This window comes from Lontra canadensis, unplaced genomic scaffold (genome assembly GCF_010015895.1).
Source record: "Lontra canadensis isolate GAN:19392208 unplaced genomic scaffold, GSC_riverotter_1.0 scaffold7, whole genome shotgun sequence".
NCBI classification, from domain to species: Eukaryota; Metazoa; Chordata; class Mammalia; order Carnivora; family Mustelidae; genus Lontra; species Lontra canadensis.
The window spans coordinates 37,425,650-37,452,686 of NW_022631001.1; the positions used below are offsets into that span (position 1 = coordinate 37,425,650).

Consider the following 27,037-nt stretch of genomic DNA (forward strand, 5'->3'; position numbering starts at 1 on the left):
AATGTTTTATTTCTCTTGTACATGTTAAAGATAGACTTTGTATTGACATTTTTACACGTCGTCTTTACAAATACACATACAGCGTATCTGAAGGGTGACAGTCTTAACCATTGTTAAATTATTCAACAGGGACTAAACAGTAGGAATGGCTTACCAGCTCCACAGCTGAGGAGGAGCTCTGCAACCTCAGGTCTGCCTCCCTCAGAACAGCCTTCTTCAAGGTGGGAACGCAGTAATGGCAAGAGGCCACACCAAGACTTTGGCATTTCAAGGTAAGGTCCCCAGTCTTTTAAAGAAACTTGTGTCAAATACATCCATTTTGTCTCCGTTGAATGAAGTCTGAAAGAGCTAAAAGCAGAAAGGAACAAGTTGAAGCATTTTAGACATAGGACAGCGTGGGTCGTAATAAGGCATGATAGAGAAACTGATTCTTAAAAGGAAGCTAACCTACCTTCTCCAGAAAGTGAAGTACATTGGGTACAAGGCCTGCTGAGGCCTTAAGAAGTCAGGGAGGCAGTTTAAGGAAGATAGGGTCAATCTAGGACAGGGCAATGGGAAAGCTTTAAAATTAGTATCAGTGGCCAGTGTGGAGGCAATCACACCCATCTAGTGCGCCGTGTCGGAAGATGGGTTAACAGAGTTACTGACCAGTTAGACGAGGAGCAGCGTTCTCAGGGCTCATCTTCCAAGGCAGCAAAACTCTTCCAAACCCTGCTCTTGCTGGAGGACTAAGATGGCTCATACATTCTGTAGTCACTTGAGGATCGCCTTGGAACTGACCCGTGCTAATCCTGCACATGAAAGGCATCAGTAACTGGGAAAATGCAGGGCCTGAAATTTTCTGAATGTAAATATACCCATATACCCTCATCGCAAAGGATTCAGTGCTTTGTTTTTAATAGCCAGGAAACATAGTGATCTCCTGTGTGAGTTACGAACTTCTCTTTGTCACTCATTTGACTATGTTAACAGACTTGGAAGTAGTTTAAACTTTCTGTTAAACCACTGGGCACGTGTGTACTTTGTGAGCTCGAGCTGTGTAGTTGCACATTTGAAACAGCAGATGGCAGGATTGGATCAGATGGATTTGTCTGTTAAAAGTTGTATTAAGGTTTATATAGGAAATAGGATCAAATAATTATAATGTTCCAGATTCTTGTGTGATTTTTTAACTTGAATTTTTTATAATATATTCAAGTAATGAACACTTTTTTTTAATAAAAGAAAAATTGAGTGAAATGGTATATAAAATAGGAAGAGATTGATGTATAAAAAGTATAGTCCCAGGAATGCAGAGCTTGCCGAGAACCTAAACATGACAGTTTTGGGTTTTGAGGGGCTTTTTGGTTTTTTGTTTTTTAATGGAAGCAGGATATGGGAAAGTCAGCAATGATAGGAACTGAAAATATGGTGTATTTCTTAACCATAGGAAGTATCATCTTGAGAATACTGTTTGGTTTAAAAAAGAATGATGAAAACAGTTGCTTTTTAATCTTTCAAAAATCACACTGATGTAAAAGCAGTACACTTGAAGTTAAAGAAACACTTGATACAGTGAGTAAAGGTCACTTTTATCCTGCTGGTTTAAGATGATTGATGTTAAAATAGAACCATGGTCCAAAGAAAATTAACTCTGAGGAATGTTCATTTAAAAGTAAATTGTTTGCAGATTTGATATAATTACTTAGCTCTCATTAAAACAAAGTCATATGCTTAAAAAGATTTAGAAACTTGGAGAATAAAGTAATTCATGGTATTATGCAACATCTCCTTGAAAGAGGTAAGGCTAGAAGTAATTCTTTTAGAAGCTGTAGCTTCTCAGTAATAAGTTTCTAAGTGTACTTTGGATAAGGAGTGTATGAAGCATTTACAACCACTATTCCTTTTGAAACTCAAGTTTCTAGATCAGTGCTGTCCAATAGAAATTTCTGTGACGATGGGAATGTTTTCTATCTGCACTGTCCAGTATGGTAGCCCCTCGCTACATGTGGCTATTGATGACTTGAAGTGTGTCTGGTATGTTTAAGGAACCAAATTTAAATTTGATTTAATTAATTTAACTAAAATACAAAGGGCTATATATGACTGTCATATAGACCTGTATGGCAACCGTATTAGACAGCACAGCTGCAGATCTTTCATGTATGGTAGTGTTTGGTGCAGGAACCTTTAGGCTTTAGTAGTTTTAACCAGAGAGACTTGCAAATTTGGAATCATGAGGTATTCATCTTGACTTTATCAGAGTACCCCAAAACGGAGGTCACATGTCCTGCATTTTTGTGTCTTGATTTGAAGGCAGCCCTGGATTCTGAGGATAGCTTCTCTGACTGTGATTTAAATAACCCTGACTGTGTTTTCAACAGGTTCCAGTAGTGAACCTCTCAGTCCCTGACGCTCTGACCGAAACTAAATTTCTCATCCCTCCAGGTGCTTTTTCATGTTACTGTTTTTCTGCCCTTATTTTCTGTCACATTGGTGCTACCCTCTAGTTTTGTGGTTGCTTAAAAAAATGGATTTAGCTAGAAAACTTGGTGTTACCGCGTCCTGGTATCTTATCCTATAGCTACCAGTTGTCGGGTCTGTGTCTGCGCCTCATTTCCTCTCTGCTCCCTTTTCTCCTTTATCACTTTGCTGACACTGTTTCATGCTTTCTTTACTCCTTACCTGGGCGACTTTCCTCTCCATTGGCCTCTCCATTTCTCATATCCTTCACCGCCTGATCCTTCTCCTACCCTTCCACCACAAATCTTCCTTAAACAAAACCTTGATTACACAGTGTTTCTAGTCAACAAGTTTTTGGACCCTTTACCAGTGCCTCTAGAGTATTACCTAAATTCCTGGCCTGGGAGTTGAAACCCTGTTACTCCCTCCTGACAAAGCTGCACCCTTACTTGGAATGATTAAACAAACTAGAAGACATGAGCAGTCTTGCAAAGAATGAGAACAGAAAAAATGACTTGGAAAGCTCTCTAGGTGAAAACAGCAGTGACATGAGTTAAACCCTTCCTTGAACTTTTTCTGATAATTTTGTTTTTAGTTGAACTCATTTGAAAATTAAGCTGAATTATAGTTTCCAGCCCACCTTGTTTGAGTGAAGAGTGATATAGGATTTAATCTTGCTTTTCTTCAAGCTTTGTCTGGAGAAAAAAGCCAAGTGTTAGAAATCTTATGATAGCTAAGATAAAAGGAATCTAAAGGAAGAAAAACCACAAGGAAGAAGAGTTACACTATTTGAACAGCCACTGTATTACCCACCTGAAGAGTTTAATCACTATTCATCTCGTACAGAATTTGAAATTTTAATAAAGAGGGCCATTATTTTACAACACCAAAATACACCAGTCTTTCCCTATTTATCTGAAACTCCAGTCAAGTGTAACTATTTGCTGTTCCCTCTATTTATCTGCTTCTATGCGTCTTGTCTCCCTCCCACCCCCCTGACCCCCACCACCGCCGCCATCATAGTTGTTCTCTCTCCCTGGACCAGGTCTTCTCACTTTAAGGCTAACACCCTGCTCTCCTCCTCCCTTGGTTTCCAAGGAGAAGTGATCTGTTTCACCTCTGAATCTCCTTAACACCTTCTCTTTGCCTCTTCTATGGCACTTTCACCTTCTACCCTGTGTTAGTCATTAATGCTCTTCTGAGGCCTGCTCGATGACTGTGATGAGTCTGATTGCATTAAAATGGATATTTGAGGATAAACAGCTGCTGAACAAATGTCCTGCAGGGAGTATGGTGTCCATATTAGATTATGATCGTGGATGCTTTTTGCGGATGTCTCAGATGAAGGTTCTCTGGTGAAGAAGTTCCAGGAAATGTGGGATAATGCTTTCTTGGGTTAGCTGACAATTGAATTACCCATTTCTGAATTTTCAGGGTTAGTAGCTATGGTTAAAAAATGGCTAAACTTGTATCCTGGGACTGCTGGGACCCATCCCTCCCTGTGGACAAACAGAGCACGTATTTAGAGCTCAAAGCTCACTTCCTTGGAACAGACTTTCCCTGGGGAAAAATAGGCAAGTCATCATTTTCCAAAACTGCTAGGCTTTCACCTGTGTAGGCTTTTCACCCCTACACTGAAGAGACTTGCCTTTAACCCGTTCCTCAGCTCATCCTTCATCTCTATAACTGCTCTGTAATTCAGTCTAAAGATTTGGCAGGAACTAAGTTCCCTAAATAATGTACTAGGGAACCAGCTTCTCAATTCTGTGTCTCATAACTTACTAGAGATTGATACCAGCGCCTGGACCCTGTTTGTACTGCCGAGATTCAAGAGGGCTAATGGTGTCATATCACTCAATTTCTCGAGAGAATAGCTCTGTGAATCTAGGCATCAGATAGCCAACACGTTTGTCCAGCTTCTCACACATGCCCACAACCACACAAGATGATCCAAACCTTATCAAGGTCATTTGTGTTGGTTGTCTAAAAGTCAGATTCTTAACACATGGCTTAACTCTGTGACCGTAACTTTTGACAGTCTCTGGTAGTGATTCCCAAATCTGACTTCAGTCATTCTCTTACGAACTGTTAATAAACCTTGAGATTCCTGTCCTTTTTGTCCTCTGCCTTCTTCAGTGTTGTTTTATATAATCTCATTAGAGTGTACATCTATCTGCTTGTAGGCCAGGAATTAATGAGACAATTCTACAACTCAGCTGAAAACCTGTAATTTGACCTGTACCTCTCAATTCTCAACCGCTAACTGAATGTATAGTATACTTAATTATTAGAAAAGCTTGAATCAAAGTAGGGGACTGTGGAGCAATGCAGTGGGTTTGTTTTGAAAAGGAGAAGTCCTTTCCCTGTTTTGAATATTAATCAGGGAGTAAACTAAGAGTACACAGATTTATGTTTGAGTATACCCCTGAGTGGTATTCTTGCTGTGCCTTCCTAGTCTTCCCCCACTTCACATATGAGCAGGGAGTACTCTGATACAAAGAATGATTGAGCTTGAGCAGAGACATGAGTTTATTGGGTGGTATTATTTGCATATTGCCTCTTTTTGTGACATCATCAAATTATCATTACTACTGGCTTGAGAAAAAAAATACAATAGACTCTAAAAGTTAGATGTTAAAAGTTCTTACCTCAGGCTTTGCGTAGTGGCAGTATTGTAGCCAATGAGGTTTATCTGAGGCACGATTATGGCTAATTGAAAAGTTCTTACCTCTTGGAGGGAAGGTGGATGAGGGGATGGGGCAGCTGGGTGATGGGCGTTAGGGGAGCACTGGGTGTTACATGCAACTGATGAATCAGTAAATTCTACCCTGATACCAAAAAAAAAAAAAAAAATGTCCCTACCTCTAAATCTCTAATTTTATAGATTGAGAAACACAGAGCTAGAATCAGAATTGTTTCGTGGAAGGTGCGGGCAAAGCCTTTTCAAAACAGGTAGAAAGTAAATGCTTTCTCCTGTTAGAGTGAAAAGAAATTAGAGGTTGAATTTTAGCTCTGCCGCTGTGAATTTTAGCTGTGTGAAAGGGGAGACATCACTTAGCCTCTTGAAGCCTTACCTGTTAAATAGACTAAAGAAGATAAAAGTATGTAAACTACCTAAAACAATGAATGGTACATAATAGATACTAGAAATAGTGCTGCTGTTACAGTTTTTGTTAGTGTCAAGAAGGAAGTTTTAAGGGTTGCTAACTGGTTTTACATGCCTTCTCTTTTTGTAATACAGAATTTTTTGCTCCCGTAGGATTATAGAACAAACCATATTTCTAGAAAAATGTCCAAGGAGACCCTCAAAGCAACAGTTAATGAAAGAAAAAGAGCCCACTCGCCCAAATTTGGGGAGCAAAATGATTTGTTCTGTAGGAAATTGAGACCAGGAACCTAAAGAGAAGATCATTCGCTTATTCTACAAGTATCTGTTGAACATCTCTATCAGGCACCGTGCTATTTCCACCAGGAATTTAGAGAGATGTGTTAAAGCCCCAAAGAAAATGACAAAATAATGAGGGAAAATTATCATAAGCAGTGAAATTATAATACGCGATGTGTAAATGTAATAGAGACATGAACAAAAACCTTTTAGGTCACAGAGAAAATAGGCCTTCCTTGAGTCATGGGGTATGGAAGTACAGAAAAGATGGAGCAGTTGGAGAAGAGCTTATTGAGATATTAGCCTCCACTAAAAAAGAGTGAAAAGTAGAGAATCTGGATTTGTCCTTGAGCCTGTGGCAAAGTGCCCACATGAGGAGTCGACAGAGGAAAAAAGCCTAGTGAATATCGAAGAAAAGGTGAAATTTATGGTGTACTTGCTACATGCTTGGTCCTGGAAATCTTCCAAATATATAATCTTAAATAGCATTTTACATATCACATTGCTGTAGTGTGTGATTGCCTACCTGTGTTTAATTTCTTCGTAAGAGCTCTAAAACCTACAATAAATATTTCAGTTATAGGAAATGGCGGTAGTTAATGGATAATCAATAGCTGTGAAGAGAGGGAGCAGGAAATAGTGAAAACTATGTATTAGGCCAGTGATTCTCAGTGAGGTCCCTGGACCCCCCAATATTAGCATCACCTAAGAACTTATTAGAAAGGCAGATTACTGGCCCTGCCCCAAACCTACTGAACCAGAAATCCTGGGGGTAGAACTAGCAATCTGTGTTCTAAGAAGTCCTCCAGGTGGTATTGATAACCTGCTTTGTACCAGTGTTCAGCAAATTACAGCTTTTGGGCCTAATGTGGTCCATTACTGCTTGTTTGTTTGTTTGTTTGTTTGTTTTAATGAAATTACATTGAAACACAATCATATTTATTTGTTTATTAGTATTTTGTGACTGTTTTTATGCTACAATGGCAGGGTCGAATAAGTGCAAAGCTGAAAGTTTCTACTACTTGGTTCTTTACAGAAAGCATTTCTGGCCCTTGCTTTAGGCTTTAAGCACTAGATAGATGTCTAAACTCTGATTGTATAAGCAGATGTTTCCTAGTTGAACTGAAGATCATGAATAAAAAAGAGGAAATTTCCCATGGCTTTAAAATTCTTAATCTGTTATCTTTCCCTTTTAGTCAAGGATCCTATCTAAATGGGCCTTTTAGTTCAAATCTACTGGCAATCCCGAAGCAAAGGTCATCTTCTGTGTCCCTAACTCACCATATAGGTCTAAGAAGAGCTGGTAAGAAACCATTCTTTATGATTTAAATGGGGGAGGTCTCAAAGTGTATGGTAGTGCACAATTTTTTCATTATACATTTAGAGCTAATTTCGAATACCATTTTATGAGTCGTAAATTAACATGACTAAGTGATTTGGATTGACTGTTAGTTGACCATTTGCTCATTCTTTCATAACACTTTATGAACATCCACTATGTACCAGGCATTTGGTTAGGCACTAGGGATTCAGGAATAAAATACACAACTACTTAACCAAGTTGAAGATCCAGATTCACAAATTCAGAACAAAGGAAAATTCTATGGCAAGGGTATTCTTTTGCAGTGTGGCAATTACAGAGAGAGAAAAAAAAATCTTGCTGTGAGAGTGGAAAAAACCTAATGATATCCTAGTAAGTCATTCTAATAGAATTTTTCCCATCTATTTACTTATTTAAGGTATAATTGACATATAACAGTATATTAGTTTCGGTGTACAACAGTAATTTGATATTTGTGTTTATTGCCAAATGATCACTCCAGTGAGTCTAGTTAACCTCTGTCACCATACATAGTCACAGTTTTTTTTCCCTGTGATAACTAAGATCTGCTCTATTAGTACTTTTCAAATATACAGTCCAGTATTATTAACTGTAGTCATCACGCTGTACATTACATCCCCCTGATTTATTTTATAACTATAAATTTGTTCCTTTTGACTTGCTTCACCCATTTCACCACCCCTACTAATTAAGGAATTTTCTTTAATTCAAAAGATTATAGAACACTTCAAAATATTTTAGATGAAAGATACAAATACAACATAGCAATAACAGAACAACACTGATACCTGCTTTTAAAGTACATTATGTCTGGCATTAGGGGCAATGGAATATACATACAGTTACAAAATTCTTTTATATGTAGTGTTTGGCATACAGCAAAAAACAATAAAACATGAAGAGGCAGGAACGTGTTATTGATAAGAAAAGTCGACACTAGAAGGAGACCTATGTACAATATTGATGTTAGATTTAACAAACTCTTTAAAATAATGATGTTTTAAAAGAAATAGAAGGGGAGATGGACAAAAATGGTTGGATAATTTTAACATAGAACTGGAACACATAGAAAACTAGAACTGAGAAATGCGGTTGATTAAATTAAAAGCTTCTAGGGTGGTTTAAGAACAGATTGGACATGACAGAAAAGGGTAGTGAACTTAAAGACAGAAAAATAGAAAATATCCAAACTGAAACAGAGGGGGAAAAAAAATATAGATAATACTATGGCTTCTGGTTCTGCATGTTTAAGGAGCCCAGAAGTCATCATTCTGTCCTAACAAGTAAAGAGCTGAACAGACTAAAAAAATCAACTCTTCTAGGATCTGTGAGAGAGATGAGGACACAGGGCAACTGGTCCCACTAAGAATGGAGCCACAGGCAAATACAGGAAGTAATGACTTACTGGAGCAGAGATGCGCAAGTGGAAACTTGGAGCCACTGCCTAGAATCAGTGCTGGGGTAGGGAAGCCTGAACCATAGTTGGCAAATTGCTGGAGGATAACTCTGAGAATTAGAAACCCCAGGGAGACCCAGTCATAAGGAGCTCCCCACCCCCCAAGTTTGTGAGATTCACCTCTGGGAGCTTGACAAATTTCCTCAGAAATAGCGGAGGGGCGCCTGGGTGGCTCAGTGGGTTAAGCCTTTGCATTTGACTCAGGTCATGATCTCAGGGTCCTGGGATCTAGGCCCGCATCGGGTTCTCTGCTCTGCGAGGAGCCTGCTTCCCCCTCTCTCTCTGCCTGCCTCTCTGCCTACTTGTGATCTCTCTCTTTGTCAAATAAATAAATAAAATCTTTAAAAAAAGAAAGAAAGAAAGAAAGAAATAGCGGAGAAAATGCTTTCATCAGGGGGCAAGGAAAAGGAACCATGCTTAAATACACCAGAGCACTTTCCTCTTCTTAACAAGGCTGCCCTCAGGAGAAACTAGTTAACCAGAACCTTATGGGCTGAGGATTTATCAGAGCCTAACTAACCTGCGGGAAGGGAAATACTCAACTTCGGTTAGCTCTAGTCATTCTCCCACCAAAGGGAGAGGCAAAACAAAACAAAACAAAAACACACAAACCAAAAAACAACCCGAGAAACACTTGTGAAGTTCGTAGTCCGGCGCACAGTCTCACCGAAAGACTTGAGATCTATTCACAGGACGTATAACACTTCTCCCCTCACACCTCACACCATTGCTAAAGGCCTATTTACAGCAGTTTCTTTTACCTGGTACATCATGTCTGGCTATCAAGAAAAAATTGCAAGGCATACCAAAAGGTGAAAAACACACAATTTGGACAGAGCAAGCTATCAGAATCAGATAGGGTTGTTGGAATTTTCAGACTGGGAACTTAAGTATGATAAATATGGCAAGGGCTCTATTGGGTTAAGTAGATAATATGCAAGAATGGATGGGCAATGTAAGCAGAGAGGTGGAAATCCTAAAATAATAAAACAAAAATGAATACTCACAATCAAAAACACTATAGCAGAAATAAAGAATGCCTTCAGTGGGCTTATGAGCAGGCTGGACATAGCTGAAGAAAGAATCTCTGAGCTTGAGGATATGTCAACAGAAATCTTCAAAACTGAAAAACAAAGACTGAAAAATCGAACAGAATATCCAAGGACTGTGGACAACTACAGAAGGAATACCAGAAAAAGAAAACAAGAAGGAACAGAATAAATATTTTGAGACAGTAATGACTGAGAATTTTCTCAAATTAATATCAGACACCAAACTATAGATCCAGGAAGCTCACGGAGGAACACCAAACAGGATAAATATCAAAAGAACAATACCTGGTATATTGTTTTCAAATTACAGAAAATCAAAGATAAAAAAATCCTTAAAGAAGCTGGGGGTGGGGGGAAACAACTTACCTATAGAGGAACAAAAGTAATTATTATATTAAACTTACCTTCATAAACCATTCAAACGGAGTGAGACATTTTTAAGTATTGGGGAGTGGGGGACAACACCAACCTAGAATTCTGTACCTTTTGCAAGGCTTCCTCAGACAAAAATTGAGGGAATTTATTGCCAGTAAACCTGACAAATATTAAAATAAATTGTTTAAAGAGAAGAAGAGTAATACAGATTAGAAACTCAGATCTCCAAAAAGGAGGAAAGAAACCCACTTTAAAAATAAAGACACATAAAGATTAAAAGTAATGGATGGAGAAAAATAGACCATGCTAACCCTAATGAAAAGAAAGCCAGTGAAGCTATATTAATTTCAGCCTAGGCAGACTTCTAAGAGAGAAAGTTATCAGAGATAAAGAAGTTATTAACATAACAGAAGATGTTAATAGTCTTTACCATATGTGAGCCTAAGTAACAGAACAACACTTAAGAGACATACTGGGCCAAATTAACAGTATAATATATGTATACATGAAGTCCCAAAGAGGAGAAGAGGGACAATAGGGCAGAATAATTTTCCAAGATAATAGAGGAATTAAAAATTCCTAAAACTCCATGAACCCTAAGAAGATAAGGAAAATCATAGGTTGGAATTTCAGCCAAGCCTCTGAATTATAACACAACAAGGAAAAAATCTTGAAAGCAACCAGATAGAAAAGGTTATTTTCCAGGTAACAACAGTAATATTGACAGATATTACAACAGCGGGTATGAACTCAAAAGACTGTAGAATGATATATTTAAAGTATTGAAAAAACAAACAAACAAAGAAGGCCAACTTGGAATTCTTTACCCTTTGAAAATATCTTTTAAAAGTAAAAGTGAAATATTTTTTCATACAGACAAAAGCTGATAGAATTTATTGCTGGTAGACCCGTACTACTAAGATTCAGCAAAAGGAGTAGCTTAGGTAGGAGGAAAATGACCCTGATTACAGCATATAATGGCTGGAACAAATGAAAAGCCCTCGTAAGCCTGAACATTTGGGTGAATATTGATTTAAAATCACAGTAACTTCCTTGTAGCATACATAATATATGAAGGAGTCAAATATGTGGTAACAATGGCATATAAAGGGTGAAAGAGGGGGAAATGGATTTAAACTTGTAAAAGCAGTAAAAAGTACAAATTGGAAAGAAAGTAAAACTTCAAAGATGCACATTGTAGTATCCAGAGTTGCAATTAAAAGAATGAGAGAAAAAGGTACTGGGTGTTACATGCAATGTTAATAAATCGTTGAACACTACATCAAAAACTAATGATGTACTGAATGTTGGCTAACTGAACATAATGAATAAGGTGTAAGTAAAAAATGAATATAGGAGACATGATTTTTTTTAAAACAACAACAACAAAAATAAACCAAAAGAATCTAAGATAAAAGACATAAAGGAGAAACAACTAGATTGAAAACTGTATCACATAAACTTAACAGTTTGTGGGGGAGGGGGAAGAGAGGCAGAGATCTGCCGGTGGTATTAAGCATATTTTAAAAATATCCAGTTTTCAACAAAAAACTGAAAATACACTCTGGTTATAAAAGACAAAGGTTGGGGCGCCTGGGTGGCTCAGTGGGTTAAAGCCTCTGCCTCTCGGCTCAGGTCATGATCCCAGGGTTCTGGGATCCAGCCCCGCATCAGGCTCTCTGCTCAGCAGGGAGCCTGCTTCCCTTCCTCTCTCTCTGCCTGCCTCTCTGCCTAATTGTGTTCTCTGTCTGTCAAATAAATAAATCTTAAAAAAAAAAAAAAAGGTTGTCAGGCAGTTAACAACACAAGACTCAAGCGTATGCTCTGAACAAGATGCACACTGTAAGTATGAGGATGCAGGGAGGTCTGATCTCATAGCTGTAATATACATGAGCCAAAAATTGACAGAACTAAAGGGAGAGATAGACAAATCCATATTCATATTTGGAGATTTTAACTCCCCATTCTCATTAGTAGAATAAGCAGACCAAAATATTAGTATAGATATATGGAAGATTAGAGCAACATGACATGACCCAACTGACTGCAAAACACCACATTCAGCCATCACAGGATGAATATGTTTTCCAAGAATACGCACAGGATGGAGGACAGTAGGCCATTTGCTGGATTGTGAAACAAGTCTCAGTGAGTCTCAAAGTATTAAAATCCTGTATAGTGATTGACTTCAGGAACGGCAGAGAGAAGATATCCATAAACTCGCTCTCCTGCTAAAACAACAAGAAGACAGAAAAGGAAGCTCAGCCATTTCAGAACATTGGGAATTAAGAAAAGCCCGATAAAAAACTAGTAGAAGTCTTCTGTATAAGAGAGACTGCTGAACCTGGGTAAGACCGTGGGTCCTGTGACATTTCATCTGGGGGCTCCGTCATTGGAACTGTTGGCAAAGGCAGGTGGCATTGCTACCATCAGGGAGAGCAGACTTTTAGAACTCCACTGAGAGTATAGTAAACACTTAGTCCCAACTTGAAGCTCCCTGGGAAATCTCTATTCCCTGGGTGTTGTGGGTATTTGGACTCAGCTCGGCTCTCTAAAAAACAAAAAACCCAAACCCTGTGCCAGGCAACATTGAGACTGCCTAAGGCTCTGATTTCAGTGGTGGCCAACAAGAGCTGCCTCAGAATTTAAAAGGAAATCCTGGATGCTACTCCATGACCAGCGGGAACTTGAGAACGTCTGACAGATTCCTGGGGGTGTGTGACTGTGTACATGCATCAGAGAAGGCCCCAGTCAGTGGAGCTGACCCTGAGGCCTCTCACAAGCAGGACGTGAAATCCAATCCTGTGTTATAAACTAAAGTTTGAAGGTGTAACTATTTCAACAGATTCCCTTCTACAGGTGACTTCTAGGCAGCTGACTCTAGGCAAGACATTTAAAGAAACCTTCAGACTCATTGATTGACCACAAAATTGTTCTGACTCATGGGTGACTTACAGGAAGTCAAACTTAAAAAATAAATCAAGAACTTAAAGGTAAAAAACGAAACAAAACAAAACAAAAAAAACAAAAAAACAGCTAGTAAAACCTCAGTGGCTACACATGTCAGAGAAAACAGAATCTACATAATTAGGCCAGGAAAGCCATTCAATAACTAGAAGCAAGAAAACAAAAATTGGCAACCTAATTAACCTTGGGTGTGGGACAGATCTGATACCAGAACTGTTAAAATGTTTCCACAAAAAAAAAAAAAAAAAAATGAAACATGCTAAGAAATTTTTGTGATGTACAAAGAAACAAATCTTTGTCAACAGAAAATTTCCCTGATAGGGCTTGGAATTTAGACTTAGTAGACAATGACTTTAAATCTGCTCTTATAAATATGTTTAAAGTACTAGTGGAAACCGTATCTAAATTTTGTTTAAGATGTTATTTATTTGAGAGCGAGAGACAGAGTGTACAAATTGGGGGTGAGGTGGAGGGACAGAGCTAGGGAGAAGCAGACTCCCCACTGAGCAGGGAGCCCAACATGGGGCTCGATCCCAGGACCCTGCGATCATGACCTGAGCCGAAGGCAGACACTTAACTGAGACACCCAGGTGCCAATATTTACAGTATTTAAGAAGAGTTATGACAAAAGTGTCTCATCAAAGAGGGAATATAAAGAACTAGAGATTATAAAATGAAATTTTAAATATTTTTAATACTTAGGAAATAATTGCCACCTCTAGTGAGTATCGGATTGGAGGTTCTAGCCACAGCAGTCAGGTAAGAAGGAATAAAAGGAATAGGTAAAACTATATTTGCAGATGATACCATGTATTTATAAAACCTGAAGAAATTCATTAAAATCTATTACAAACTAATAAGTTTATCGGTATAGCAGGATACAGGATCCCAATACAAAAATCAACTATATTTCTGTATATTAGCAATGAATAACTCAAACTGAAATAAAGAAAATAATTCCATGTGAAGTTAGTATTAAAAAGAATAAAATACTTGGAATAAATTTAACAAAATAGCATAAGACCTGTACACTGTAAACTGTAAAACATTGTTGAGAGAAACTAAAGATCTAAATAAATACAAAAACACTCTGTATTTGTGGATCAGAAAATGTAGTATTGTTAAGATGGCAATACTCCCCAAATCGTTCTAGATTTCATGCCATCTTTATCAAGTTCCAAGATGGTTTCTTTGCAGAAATTAACAAGCTGATCATAAAGTTCATATGGTGGAGCGCCTGGGTGGCTCAGTCGGTTAAGCATTTACTTTTGGCTCAGGTCATGATCTCCAGTCCTGGGCTTGGGGCCCATGTCAGGCTCCCTGCTCAGCAGGGAGTCTGCTGCTTCTCCCTCTGCCCCTCCCCCTTAACTTGTGCTCTCTCTCTCCCTCTCTCTCTCAAATAAATAAAATCTAAAAAAATAAAAATTCATAAGCAAATTCAAGGGACCCAGAATAGCTAAAGCAATTTTTAATAAAAAAAGAAGAAATTGGAGGACTCACACTTTGAAATTTAAAACTTACTACTGGCCTGTATAATCGAGAGTGGTACTGGCATAAGAATATGCCATCTCAATGGGATAGAATTGAGAGTCTAGAAATAAATCCTTATGTGGCCAGCTGATTTTCAACAGGGGTGCCAAGATGATTCAGTGGGGAAGAAACAATGTTTTGTTTTGTTTGTTTTTTTTAAAGAGTTTTTTATTGTTTATTTGACAGAGATCACAAATAGGCAGAGAGGCAGGCAGAGAGTGAGAGGGAAGCAGGCTCCCCACTGAGCAGAGAGCCGATGCGGGGCTGGATCCCAGGACCCTGGAATCATGACCCGAGCCAAAGGCAGAGGCTTTAACCCACTGAGCCACCCAGGCACCCCGGAAACGGTGTTTTTAACAAATGGTGTTAAGACAACTGGATATACATAGGAAAAAGAATGAATTTGGAATCCTATTATCATACTCAGAAATTAACAAAAATGCATCATAGACACAACTATAAGAGTTAAAGCCTAAAACTAGTAGAAGAAAATGGAAAATTTTTGTGACTTGGGGTGTTGAATACAGCATTCTAATATATGACAGCAAAAGCTCAGTTCATGAATGAGAAAAACTGACAATTGGAATTCATTAAAATTAAAACCATTTGTATTTCTACAAACACCTCTTTAGGTGAAAAGTGAAAAGACACAGGATGGGGGAAAATATTTGCAAATTGTATATTTGATAGTGGCCTGGTATCTAGAATATACAAAGATGTCCTACAACTCAGTAATTAAAAGACAATGGACCTCACTAAAAAGCTGTTTCTCCAGAGGAGATACACCAGTGGCCCCCTACCACACGAAAAGATGTTCAGTGTCATTAATTATTAGGGAAATGTACATCAAAACCACACTGACCCAAGACTTCATCCCCACTGCAAAGCCTGTGATTTTAAAGACAGGCGCAAGTGGTAAAAATGTTCCGAAGTGGGAACGCTGACACATTGATGGGAAAGCGAAATGCTTCAGCCACTTTGGAAGACAATTTGGCAGTTCAGTACTTGAACAGAGAAATAAAATTGTGCTATCTTCATGCGTACAATTTTATACGGCCTTGAAAATCGAAGAATTAGAGTCACACGCAACTGCCTGGCAGTATCTTTTTAAGATGTAAGCAAGGCATAGAAGCATTTATATTCATCGTCTAATTGAGTTTATAAAGTTAAAAAAAAGCAAAACTAATCTAAATTGTGGGAAAAAAAAAACCGAGTACATACATGGTAGAAATATAGAGAAAGGTAAGAAAAACAATACCATGCAAGTCAAGATAATGATTTCCTTTAATGAGAAGAGGAGGAGCTGGAAGACAGGGGTTCTGGTCTCTGGCAGTGCTCTATGTCTCAGCTTGAGTGGTTAGCGTTCCCTCCGTATGTGTGTTCTATTTCACACTAAACAAGGTTTAATATTAAAATGATGACTATATCATAGAAAGCTTTTTTTTTTAAGAGTTGCTAGGTTCTTCTCTGTCAATCAAATGTCTACCCTAAGATTATGTTACCCTTTATTCTTCTTAGCTCGTCTGTCAGGATTTTGGACACTCACTAGTAAAATGAGAGAAAAGAGGGCTAGAAAAAAGGACCCTTAGTTTCTAGTTAGTAACTAATCAAGCAAGGCACTTCTTGTCTGGTCCTCGGTTTCCTCTTCTGAAATATTAAATTGGCTGACCAGATTTTAAAAAATCCTACTCAGCTCTAACACTGTATGAAATTACAGGAACCTCTACATACATCGGTCTGATAGAACCATAGTGTCAGCTCTGGAGAAAGGACTAAAGGACTATGATCTCCCAGACTTAACTATGTTAACTAAATCAAGTTTTTAGCTTCTTTTTTCTTTTTCTTTTTTTTTTTTTTTTGATAGTTTTTTATCTCCCCACATGTGAGAACAAAAATACTACTTAACTCACAACATGGTGAAAATAACACATTGTATTAAATAAAATAACACATTGTATTCGGGTTCTCTAGAGAACTAATAGGATGTGTGTTTGCATTGAGAGAGAGAGAGAGAGAGAGAGAGAGATATGGAGGGATAGTTTCTTTTAAGGAACCGGTTTGCAGTAGTGTGAGGGTAGGCAGGTGTGAGATTTGTAAGGCGGGCTGTCCAGCTAGAAATTCAAGGGGGGGGGGGTGGAGAGATACTGCTGTCCTGAATCTGAAGGCAGTCTGGAGCCGAAGTTCCTTCCTCTTTGGAGGATCTCAGTCTTGTCTTTTAAGGCTTTGAACCGATTGGATGAGGCCACACACACATTAGGGAGGGTTATCAGCTTTGCCCAGTTTACGGATTTAAATGTTAATCACCTCTGGAGGATACTTTCACAACCACTTCTATAGCTTGACCAAACAGCTGGATGCTGTAGATAGCCTAGCCAGGTGACACATGGAATTAACCATCACACACACATACCGCTATGCCTGAAAATGCCCTAGCTCCTGAGTAACTGTTACTTGCTTTACCCTCTGATTCACACTTAGATCTTTATTTGCAAATAAAGTTTTAAATCTGCCTACCTTTCTGCAGATATACCCATTACACCTTAGTTCAGGGCACTCAGTGTAGGTTTTTGGAGCAAATCAGTAGCATTAGAGATGTATTTCTGAAGCACTCTGTTATTTTGTTTTTGTTTTTTGTCTTTAGCACTGAGCACTTGTTTGTGTTCTCCGCTAGTCTCTGGGTTTGTTGAGTTGTGGGGACGGTATCTTTTTCTCCATGGTGAAACCCAGCACATTTTCTACCATATAGTAGGCTCTCAAATATTTGTTAAGTGAATGAATGAGCTGGAATGATTTGGATATATTTTTAAAAGGAATCTGTTGTGTTAACCTATAATTTTATCATTGCTTTTAAGAACTTTGGTTCTTCAATAAAGTTTGGTACCAATACTTTCTTCAGGTGGATATTAAGCCGCTAGGGATATAAAATGTGAAAGATAAAGACCAGTTAGGGAAATTTGTGCCACACTTTGTACATTTTAGTTATACTATTAATATCTGTGCCATCTTGCCACAAGGTATTTATTTCACACTCATGATGACAAATAGTGCCTATAGTGCCTTGAAGACACCACCACCTGGAAATGTCTTTTATTATTTAATTGTAAATACTTTGCTTTCTTTAAAGAAGGAAAATGTTCTTTATAAATACACAGAGACAGTAAACACCTAGACATGCATACATATTTATTGATCTTTTTCCTCTCTTTTAATTTCTCAAGGTGCTTTCCCCAGCCTGAGTCCTGTGAATTCTCCCAGCCATGGACCAGTGTCTGCTGGCTCTCTAACTAATCGGTCACCCATAGAATTTCCTGATACTGCCAACTTTCTTAGTAAGCCAAGTGTTATTTTACACAGATCTCTGGGCAGTGCACCCAATTCACCAGATACTTATCAGCAACTTAGAAATTCTGATAGTAGTTTGTGTAACAGGTAAGTTTCCCAAATATGTTATTTTAATAAAGTGTTAGTAGTTTTCTATTATAACTAGTTAATGGATTAAAACTATATCTTCTTTATGGAGTAGTTTTTATTCTTAACAAACTTTTCCCTCATTTTAGCACTATTACTCATTTTCCAATTAAGTGATCTCTATCTGAAGTGAAATATAGTAGCATTCTATTCATCTCAAGATACTAGTAAATTGTGAGAATTATTTTGCTATATAGTACTGTAGTACCCAGTTCATTTGCTATTTGTTTTCATTTTTTAATTTTTTATCAGTAGTAAGTGTTTAGTTCAGACCTCAGTGTTGACTTTCAAATATGTTATTTTCTTCAGGGACACAGGATGCCTTCCAGGATAAAGCCTAACTGTTAGGTTTATCGAGATGTTGGACTTGTATGATGTTTTGCAGTTAGGATCTTGGTTAAAATTAAGCAGATTTTCCAATTGTATTTAGCTCAAAATTTGCTTGTCTCATTTGTAAATGTATATCTGTCTGTTTTATTCTATAAGCTGTGGACATCAAATACTGAAATATGTGTCAACGTCTAAATCTGATTCTGGCACAGACTGCCACAGTGGAAAGTCAGGTGAGATTATAAAAGTTATGTGTGTTTGCATTTCAGAGCAGTTTCTGAAATTGTTTTAGAAGTGCATAAATGAGTGAGTTTAACTTCAGTTTATCCAACTTTAAAATGAAGCTATATTGTTTTACCTACTTAGGAGATAAGCAGAGGAGTTACTAGGAACAAGTTATAAATAACAGGTCGTGAAAGTGTTTTGAAGACTGCAGTGTGCTGTAGAAATGAATGTGGTCTTTTCAGGTTATAGCTAGGGTTCATAAACAGGAAGTTAATTATATTAATGTTGAACTCTAAGCCCAAAAGAGTTTGCATACATTTTTTAATGGCATAGAGAGGAACTGTTGTAAATTTTGTTACATCATTCTGAAACATTTTATATTCTCAAATAAGAAAAATTGTTGGTGATAAAGTTATGGTTGTTTTATAACTTTAAAAAATTGATGACTCAGGCATACAGTAATAGTTAACTAGGTAACTCAAGCCATCCTTCTCCCTGAAAGTAGCTAGAAAAGCCAGACAGATTATTAACAACAAGAATGTGCTTAAAACCATTGAAAACGAACAAGCTCCTCAGAGTTACCAGTACGGGATCTGGAGGAAGATAGAAACTCACAAAAATGAGCCTCGTGTTTGGGTCTATCAAAAGGGTATTTGCTCCTTCTAGAGGGGCCGGTGACTAATACAATCAGCAGTCCTTTTGGTAGTTCCTTAGGACTGGGGAGATAGAGATTGGAGTTGAAGGCTTACCATAGTAGGGATAACTTGGTAAACTCTGTAGCCTTCTAAGAATAAAGGCAAACCAGAAATAGATGGGCCCCCACAGGGATTGTGGGCTCTTACTGATCTCTTTACATACTATAAAAGTCAACCTTTTAAAGTGTACCATTCAGTAGTTGTTGGTTCTTAAATTGTATAACACACACACACGCACACAAGGAAAAGACCAGTCCTTCACAAACTCTTCCAAAAAGTAGAATAAGAGGGAAAACTTCCCAACGCATTCTTTAGGACTAGTGTTATCCTGATGTCATAAACAGACAAAGGCATACAAGAAAACTACAGACTAATATCCCTTATGTGTATAGATGCAAAAATCCTTAACAAAATAATATTAAACTGAGTCCAGCAGCATATGAAATGGTCACACCATGACCACAAGGTATTTATCCCAGGAATGCAAGAGTAGTTTAACAGTTGAAAATCAACCAATATAATATATATACCATATTAATAGAACAAAAGGGGAGAAAGACTTGATAATCTAAATATGTGCAGAAAAAGCATTTGATAAAATCTAAGACTCTTTCATGATAAAAATACTCAAACTAGTTATAGCAGAGAAGTTCTTCAGTCTGATAAAGGACATCTTTGGAAAACATACACCTGAACATCATCCTTAATGGAAAAAGACCAATGCTTTCATTCTAAGGTCAAGAATAAGAAAAAGATTTTTGCTTTCAGCACTTTTAGTCAACATAGTACTGGTGGTTCTCGCTAGGAAAATTAGAAAGAAAAAGAAATCTAGGCATCCTGAATGAAAGTAAAGAAATAAAACTGTCCCATATTCATACATCATATGAACCTTTTGTAGAAAATCCCAAAGAATACACACACACACTAGAACCAATAAACCAGTTTAGCAGAGACAAGATGCAAGATCAGTGATGTACAAAATTGTATTTCTCTATACTAGCAAGGAACCATCATAAATTGAAATTAGGAAGACATTTCAATTTATAGTAATATAAGAATGAACTAGTTAGAATAAATTTAACAAAAGAAGGGGATTTATAAACTAAATACAACGTTATTGATAAAAATTAGAGAAAATCTAAATAAATTGAGAGGCATTTCATATTAAAAGATTGGAAAAATTAGTATTGTCAGTAGAGCTACTCTCCCAAATTGATCTATAAATTCATTGTAATTCTTAACAAATTCTAGCAGGCTTTTTTTTTTTTTTTTTTTTTTGGTAGGAATTGACAATTGGTCTTAAATCTTACACAGAAAGACAATGACCAACAATAGCCAAAACAGGGCATCTGGGTGCGTTAGTCAGTTAGGCGTCTGCCTTTGGCTCAGATCATGATCCCAGGGTCCTGGGATCGAGTCCCACGTTGTGCTCCCTGCTCATCGGGAAGCCTGCTTCTCCCTCTGCCCTTCACCTTGCTTGTGCTTGCTCTCACTTCCTCTTCTCTCAAATAAATAAAATCTTACAAACAAACAAGCAACAGCCAAAATGATTTGGAGAAAAAATAAATTTGGAGGACTGACACTATCTGATTTCAAAACTTACTATAAAGCCACTGTAATTAAGATAGTGAGGTATTGGCACAAAGATGAGCCTGTAAATTAGTGTAACAGAATTGCAAGTCCAAAAATAGATTCTGGCATTTATGATCAGCTGAATTTTGATATCGAAGCCAAGACAATTCCAAAGAGGAAGGATAGTTGTTGTTGTTGTTGTTGTTGTTGTTTTACCAAATGGGGCCAAGACAATTAGATATCCACTTGTCAAGGGAAGAATTTGGACTCTTACTGTATATACAGAAGGTAACTCAAAATAGATCATAGACCTAAGTGTAAGAGTTAAAACCTTGAAACTTATAGAAGAAAATATAGGATATAGTCTTTGTGACCTTGAGTTGAATGAAGCATTCTTAGATACCATACCAAAAGCAAAGTCTGTGAAAGAAAAAAATGACAAATTGGGCTTCAGCAAGAAAAAAAATGACAAATTGGGCTTTAGCAAAATTAAAAACTTTTCCACTTCAAAAGACAACAATAAGAAAATGAAAAGACAAACCACAGATTGAGAGAAAATATTTGGAAATTATACATCTGATTAACATACTATATAATTCAGCAATTTTAGTAAATTTAAAGAGTTGTACAACCATTAGGACAATCTGGTTTTAGAACATTCTCATTGCCCCCAAAAGTACCCTCCTGCTTATTTACAGTTAATCCCTATTTTCATCCTAATCACTGTTCTGATTATTGTTCCTGTACACTCACCTTTTCTAGCAGCTTATATAATTAGAATCATACAATATGGAATCTTTTGAGCCTGGGTTCTTTCACTTAGAATAATGTTTTGAGGTCTATGTAGTGACATGTGTCAGATAAAATTATATTGTATGAATGTGTATACAATGTATATTACATTGTATGAATGTATCAGATAAAATTACATTGTGTGAATGAAAAATACCACATGGTATTTTTCCAGTCATAAGTTAATGGACATCTCCAGTTTTGCAGCATCATCAATAATGTCATAACATTCACAATCCTATCTCTGAGTGCTCATATGTTTTCTCATGGATAAATTCTTAGCCATGGTATTACTGGGTGATATGGTAAATTTATGTGTAATTTTTAAAGAGACTGCCAGAATGTTTTCCAAAGTGGTATACCATTTTATTTTCCCATCAGCAATGCATAAATGTTCTAATTTCTCTGAATCCTTGCTAACACTTGGTACTTTTTTATTACAGTTATTCTAATTTGAGTATAGTGGTATCTCACTATAGTATTAATTTGCATTTCCTTAATGACTAATGATGTCATTCATCTTTTCATGTATTCATTACCCATTTGTTTATATCCTTCACCAAATGACTCAGACCAAAATATCAGACATCTTCTGCCCATTTTTTGAGTTGACTTCTTAATAATGAATTATATTCTTTGTGTATTATGGATATAAGACCTAATCAGATGTATAATTTCCAAATATTTTCAGCTGGTTAAATGTCTGCCTTTGGCTGAGGTCATGATCTCTCGGTCCTGGGATCAAGTTCTGTATCAGGCTCCCTGCTTGATGGGGAGTCTGCTTCTACCTCTGCCCTCCCCCCCTTTAAATATATAAATAAAATCTTAAAAAAAAATATGTAATGAACCTCATATGTCATGATGGCTATTTTGGAATATTATTATATATATATATACTAATAGTACTGCCTTGACCTACCAAGAGTAGTTGCATATTCTAAATTTCATTTGTTATGTTTTTCATTGGGAAAAAACAGTATTTTCCAAAGGATATTTCCTGATCATCATTAGTTAATGATTTTTTAGTATATTCAGTGTTAGATTCAGATTTGACTAACATTTATTGATCATTTATTTTATGTAACATCTAGTAAGATAGATCTTATTATCCATACTTTATGGGGAAAAGAATTTGCCATTATCAAGTAGAAAAACTGGGATCTGAATGTAGTTCTTCTGAAATTCAATTCCAATAAGTACTTTTTAACAATATATATATTTATTTGACAGAGAGACAGACACAGAGAAATCATAAGCAGGGGGAGAAGCAGAAGGAGAGGAAGAAGCAGGCTCCCCGCTGAGCAGGGAGCCTGATGTGGAGCTTGATCCCAGGACCTTGGGATTGTGACCTGAGCCAAAAACAGCTGCCTAACTGACTGAGCCACCCAGGCGCCCCTCCAATAAGTACTCTTAAAAACTCTTTTACCTAGGGGCGCCTGGGTGGCTTAGTCAGTTAAGCATCTGACTCTTGGTTTTGGGTCAGGTCATGATCTTAGCGTCGTGAGATCGAGCCTCACATCCTCAACAGGGCATCTACTTGAGATTCTGTCCCTTTCTCCCTCCCTCTGCTTGTTGTGTGCATGTGTGTGTGCTCTCTTTCCAATAAAATAAATAAAATCTTTTTTAAAAAGCTTTTACTTAGGAAAAACCCCTGCATATTGAAGAGCGAATGAATCATAACTTTGTAACTTGATGGGTATTCATACACTTAAACACATGTGTAATCACTCAGATCAATAAACTAATAAACTATTACCAGCCCCTCAGAATTTCTCCTCCTGCCCCCCGCCCCTGGTATACCCTTTAAAGATAACATTGTCTTGGCTTTCAGTACTCATATGTATCAGTCTGGGTATGTTGTTGAATTTTTCATAAAGACAATCAGTCTGTACCTTTGCGTCTGGCTTCCTTCATTCAGCAGTGTATTTTTCAGAATCACCTGTGTGGTTGCACGTGGTTGGAGTTCATTCTCTTTGTTCCACAGTGTTCAGCTGTGTGGATGCGTTACATTTATTTATTTATTCTGTTGATGGGTTTCGGGGAAGTTTCCTATTTATAATATTACCGACAGAATGAATGTGATTTTTTTTTTTTTTTAAACATGTGAGTGAATGCTGTTTAGCTACCAGAGCTGCTTCCCTTTTCTGTGAGATTTGGGAAAAAAGAGTATTATTAATCACATTGGTAGAGAAATAATTCACAATAAATGGTACTGTGTTTTAATTTTTAGATGTACCTTGATCGCATTCATCTATAATTAGGAATCTAGAGTTTTTATAGCCAAAACTCAGTTTCACAGTTGGAATTGCATACATCAAATTGCTAAAAAGTTCCTATTAGATAGGGACTGACTTTTCCTTTTTTTTTTTTTAAGATTTTATTTATTTATTTGACAGAGAAAGTATGCCCATAAGCAGGGGGAGAGAGGGAAAGGGAGAGGGAGAAGGAGAAGCAGGCTCCTCACTGAGTGCAGAGCCTGACGCAGGGCTCCATCCCAGAACCCTGAGATCCTGACCTGACCCAAAGGCAGACGCTTAACCAATTAAGCCACCCAGGTGCCCCATTTGAATATTTTTTATAAGCAATTTTCCTTATAAAACTATGCATATAGGGCAAGTTTTATTCTTATTACTACTATATGTGTTTTTTGAAAGGTGACGAAGACAGCACTGTTCCCTCAAAACAATCATTCAGCTGTACAGAAGCATGGCAAGAAGTGGAAGCAGAGAACAGAGACTACAGAAAATTACTTTTGGAAGGTGATGATCACCTAACAGAAGAGGCACAGGATGAACAGCAACCAAATGTAAAAGACAAACTTTCCATATGATTATGTTAAGGTGAAATATAACATTAGCTTAGTACAAGTTCCACTATCTTTGCCCAGAACAAGATTTTTAATTTAATAGTATTTTTAAATATTTTACTAAAATGTCCTTATATTAAAGAAAAACTTGGGTTAAAAATAATAATTACAGTTGACCCTTGAACAAGGCTGGTGTTAGGGGTCCTGACCCTCCCACACATAGTCTAAAATCCACATATAACTTTTTTTTAAGTCATGTAACTTTTTATTTAAATCCAATGTAGAGTGCTCATTGGGTGGCGTGAAGAGTGTTACTTTGAAATCATTGGTGTTTTTTGTTTTTTAATTTTTTTTTTTTATAAACATATAATATATTTCTATCCCTAGGGGTACAGGTCTGTGAATCGCCAGGTTTACACACTTCACAGCACTCACCATAGCACATACCCTCCCCAATGTCCATAACCCCACCCCCCCAACCCCACATATAACTTTTGACTCCCCCAGAACTTCATTTGCTAATGACCTTCAGTTGATCAGAAGTCCTACTGATAGCATAAACACATACGTCAGTTAACACATATTTTGTATGTTATATGTATTGTGTACTATATTCTTGCAATGAAATAAGCTAGAACAAAGAATGTGATTAAAAGTCCTGAGGAGGAGAGAATGCAGTACTGTATGTACGGTGCTTACAGTCCTGGGAGAACTCACTCTCCTTACAGCACTGTAGTGCAGAAATCAGGGGGAAGCGGACCTGCGTGGTTCAAACTCGTGTTGTCCAAGGGTCAGCTGTACTTCTGAGTCCATCCTCCTAGAACAATGAGATGCATTCTTGTAGAACAAACACATGAACCCATTTTATTTAGTTTTATAGTAGATACAGTACTTTCCGTGCTGATACTGTCTTCATTGTATCTGGTAAGGGCATGAAGAACAGGCACATGAAGCATTAAAAAACAAAATCTGCTTACTTACAATAGCACTTTTTTGTTCTTAAGTTCCAAATTTAAGCTTTTTAGGGGGAAAAACCATTCCTTTTGGGAAGTTAAACTAGTAATAAATGCCAGTATAAAGTTAGGAGTCTCTTTCTATTATCCTTCGGTACCTGTAACTTCTGAAATGAAAACAGTGGATTTTAGATTTGTGTATAGTGCTTGGGAAAGACAGTATTTTTATTTGTAAAGTACTGTGAGGATTAATAAGTCTTCTGATGCCTAGAAGACATTTTTACATTTTCCTGAAGATAGCATTTTACAAAGAGGGGAAATTGGACGTACACATTCTATTTGAGAGTAACTTTTGTAGAAAATAGTATTGACCATTTTTTTAATGTTCAGTTTTAAGTGTTCTCATTTAGGTGTGGATTTAATTATTTTTAAAAGGTAGGGTTAAGTTGGTTTGTGTTTTCTCCCCGATCTGTGCAGATTGAACAGGAAACATCACTGGACCTGATTTTAATAGAAGATTATGATTCCTTAATAGAAAAGATGAGCAACTGGAATTTTCAAATATTTGAAGTTGTAGAAAAAATGGGAGAGAAATCAGGAAGGATCCTTAGTCAGGTTTGTTTAAAATCTCTACTTTTTTAAAATTACAAATTAGTTTTTTCTTGAATCTTTATAAAACACAAAATATAAAAACATGTAATACTGGCTTAGGCACAAATTCGACATTGTTTACTGAATTCTTTCTTTCACAAAAATGGAGTTTTCGGTAGAAAGTTTGAAAAGAGAAATCTATATACATAAACCCATATATAAAAATAATTATCATATGTATTTCATATAATTTTATTGAATAAGTGAAAAGTAGTTTTTTGGCCCATGTGAGTGGAATTTAATTTTACTACAGAATAGAGTTACTTTATATTGAAGCCTGAGGTTGAAAAAGATGTGAAAGGTGAGCTAGTTCTAACCACTGAAACCTATGCTTTACTTTTTTATACCTGCCCTCCATGTGCTTTACCCAAGGCCAGATGGTTTGTTTCATGCAAGAACCATGGAAAAATACTTTTTAACCACCCAGACTCGAGGTTCCCTTGAGGGATTCATCCCATAGCATCTGATTAACTTTCCCAAAATAGCATTCTCATTCTCTTCAAAGTATTTGAAGTATTTAAAGTATTCTTATTTATGAAATGTATAAACATGAGGGTAAATTATGTGGAGGGCGTATAGTTTCATCTCATTGAAGTCTTTAGGGACAAAAATGTAATAAATATTTTGTTCTGACTTCTGTTGACACCTAGGACTAGAGAAGAATAGAATTCATATGCCCCTTAATAAACTGTAAATAAAAAAACTAAAGGGAAGAGTGGAAAAATTTTAAAACTGGGACATGATATAGTAATCTTTCTTTGGTTTTCAAGAGTTTTAGGGTGATATCTTCCTTTTTAATGTTTTGAAAAGAATTTCTTATAGGGAAGTTTTTAATAAATTATTAACTTAAAGACAGATGTACATGGTAATGTTCCCAAATGCAAATCACAAAAACATATTCTACTCAACTGCAAATAGAAATTCTGACTTTTGGGGTGCCTGGCTGGCTCTGCCTTCAGCTCAGGTCATGATCTCGGGGTCCTGGGATCAAGCCCT

The 27,037-nt window shown here is 37.0% G+C and overlaps 1 protein-coding gene and 1 pseudogene across 1 annotated transcript in view; both read left to right on the top strand.

Annotated features, from left to right (window-relative positions):
- PDE3B (phosphodiesterase 3B) overlaps positions 1 to 27,037 on the top strand; it is a 179,685-nt gene that overhangs the window by 129,013 nt on the left and 23,635 nt on the right. Inside the window, exons 4-9 of the mRNA XM_032853535.1 lie at positions 130 to 272; positions 7,024 to 7,130; positions 17,768 to 17,978; positions 18,504 to 18,580; positions 24,286 to 24,437; positions 25,868 to 26,005. Coding sequence (XP_032709426.1) covers positions 130 to 272; positions 7,024 to 7,130; positions 17,768 to 17,978; positions 18,504 to 18,580; positions 24,286 to 24,437; positions 25,868 to 26,005 — 828 coding nt within the window. The remainder of the gene's footprint in view (positions 1 to 129; positions 273 to 7,023; positions 7,131 to 17,767; positions 17,979 to 18,503; positions 18,581 to 24,285; positions 24,438 to 25,867; positions 26,006 to 27,037) is intronic.
- Positions 5,095 to 5,267, top strand: LOC116865457 (annotated as a pseudogene).